This window comes from Wasmannia auropunctata, unplaced genomic scaffold (assembly GCF_000956235.1).
Source record: "Wasmannia auropunctata unplaced genomic scaffold, wasmannia.A_1.0 LD326573.1, whole genome shotgun sequence".
Taxonomy (NCBI): Eukaryota; Metazoa; Arthropoda; class Insecta; order Hymenoptera; family Formicidae; genus Wasmannia; species Wasmannia auropunctata.
In genome coordinates, this window is record NW_012036317.1 from 1 (window position 1) to 789 (window position 789).

The 789-nt window shown below is 29.7% G+C and overlaps 1 protein-coding gene across 1 annotated transcript; it reads right to left on the reverse strand.

Annotated features, from left to right (window-relative positions):
- Positions 1–64: 64 nt before the first annotated feature.
- Positions 65–678, reverse strand: LOC105460200 (protein Dr1-like). Its single transcript, XM_011706638.1, has one exon. It carries the CDS (start codon positions 552–554, stop codon positions 93–95), a length of 462 nt encoding a protein of 153 aa, XP_011704940.1. The 5' UTR covers positions 555–678; the 3' UTR covers positions 65–92.
- Between the last annotated feature and the right edge of the window lie 111 nt (positions 679–789).

The window sequence follows — 789 nt, forward strand, 5'->3', positions numbered from 1 at the left end:
TTCTGAATATGGAAGATTAATGCCTTGAACTTAAAAGAAATGAAAAAAATAAATAATTAATCTACTTTTATTATGATAATTGCTTTTATAAATTATAACTTTAAATTAAGGAGACAGGAGTGCCACTGTTGCTGTTCTGCGATTGCTTGTTCCTCTCTTGCTTTAGCAAATAACTCCTGTTGTTGTCGTAATAATTCTTCTTCTGGAATTCCCAAATTTTCTAATCTAGTACTTTGACGTCTTCTTTTAGCTGCTACAGCTTTGCAATCACGTAATACAGCTTCTGCTTCTGCATTGTAATCACCAAAACCTAATTTATCAAGTGCTTGTAGAACATGTTCCGCATTTATAGTTTTCTTTTGTTGTTGATTGCAAATTTCATTTGCTTCGGAAGACAGTAAGTGAATGAATTCTGTACAGCAGTTCAAGATGAGCTCTCTGGATTCGTTTGCCACTCGCACATGAGGCAAGATTTCCTTGATTATTTTATTAATTGATGCACGAGGAAGAGTAAGCTCGTCATCGTCAGTTGGTGACATTGCAGCCGAGGCCATTTAACTTCTGGAATATTAAATACATTAGAAAGTGTTTAGAATAATTCAGATCAAATTATTATAAATTTAAGATGTATAATTTATAATAAATATATTGTGTATTAATTTTTATTATCAATAAGAATAAATGTGGCACTTTAACTTTTATTAATTGTGATTATTTATGAAATTAGAGAGTAATTAATATTCCCAAAAATTTTTATGATTTTTCAATTATCTATCTCATTAAATAATA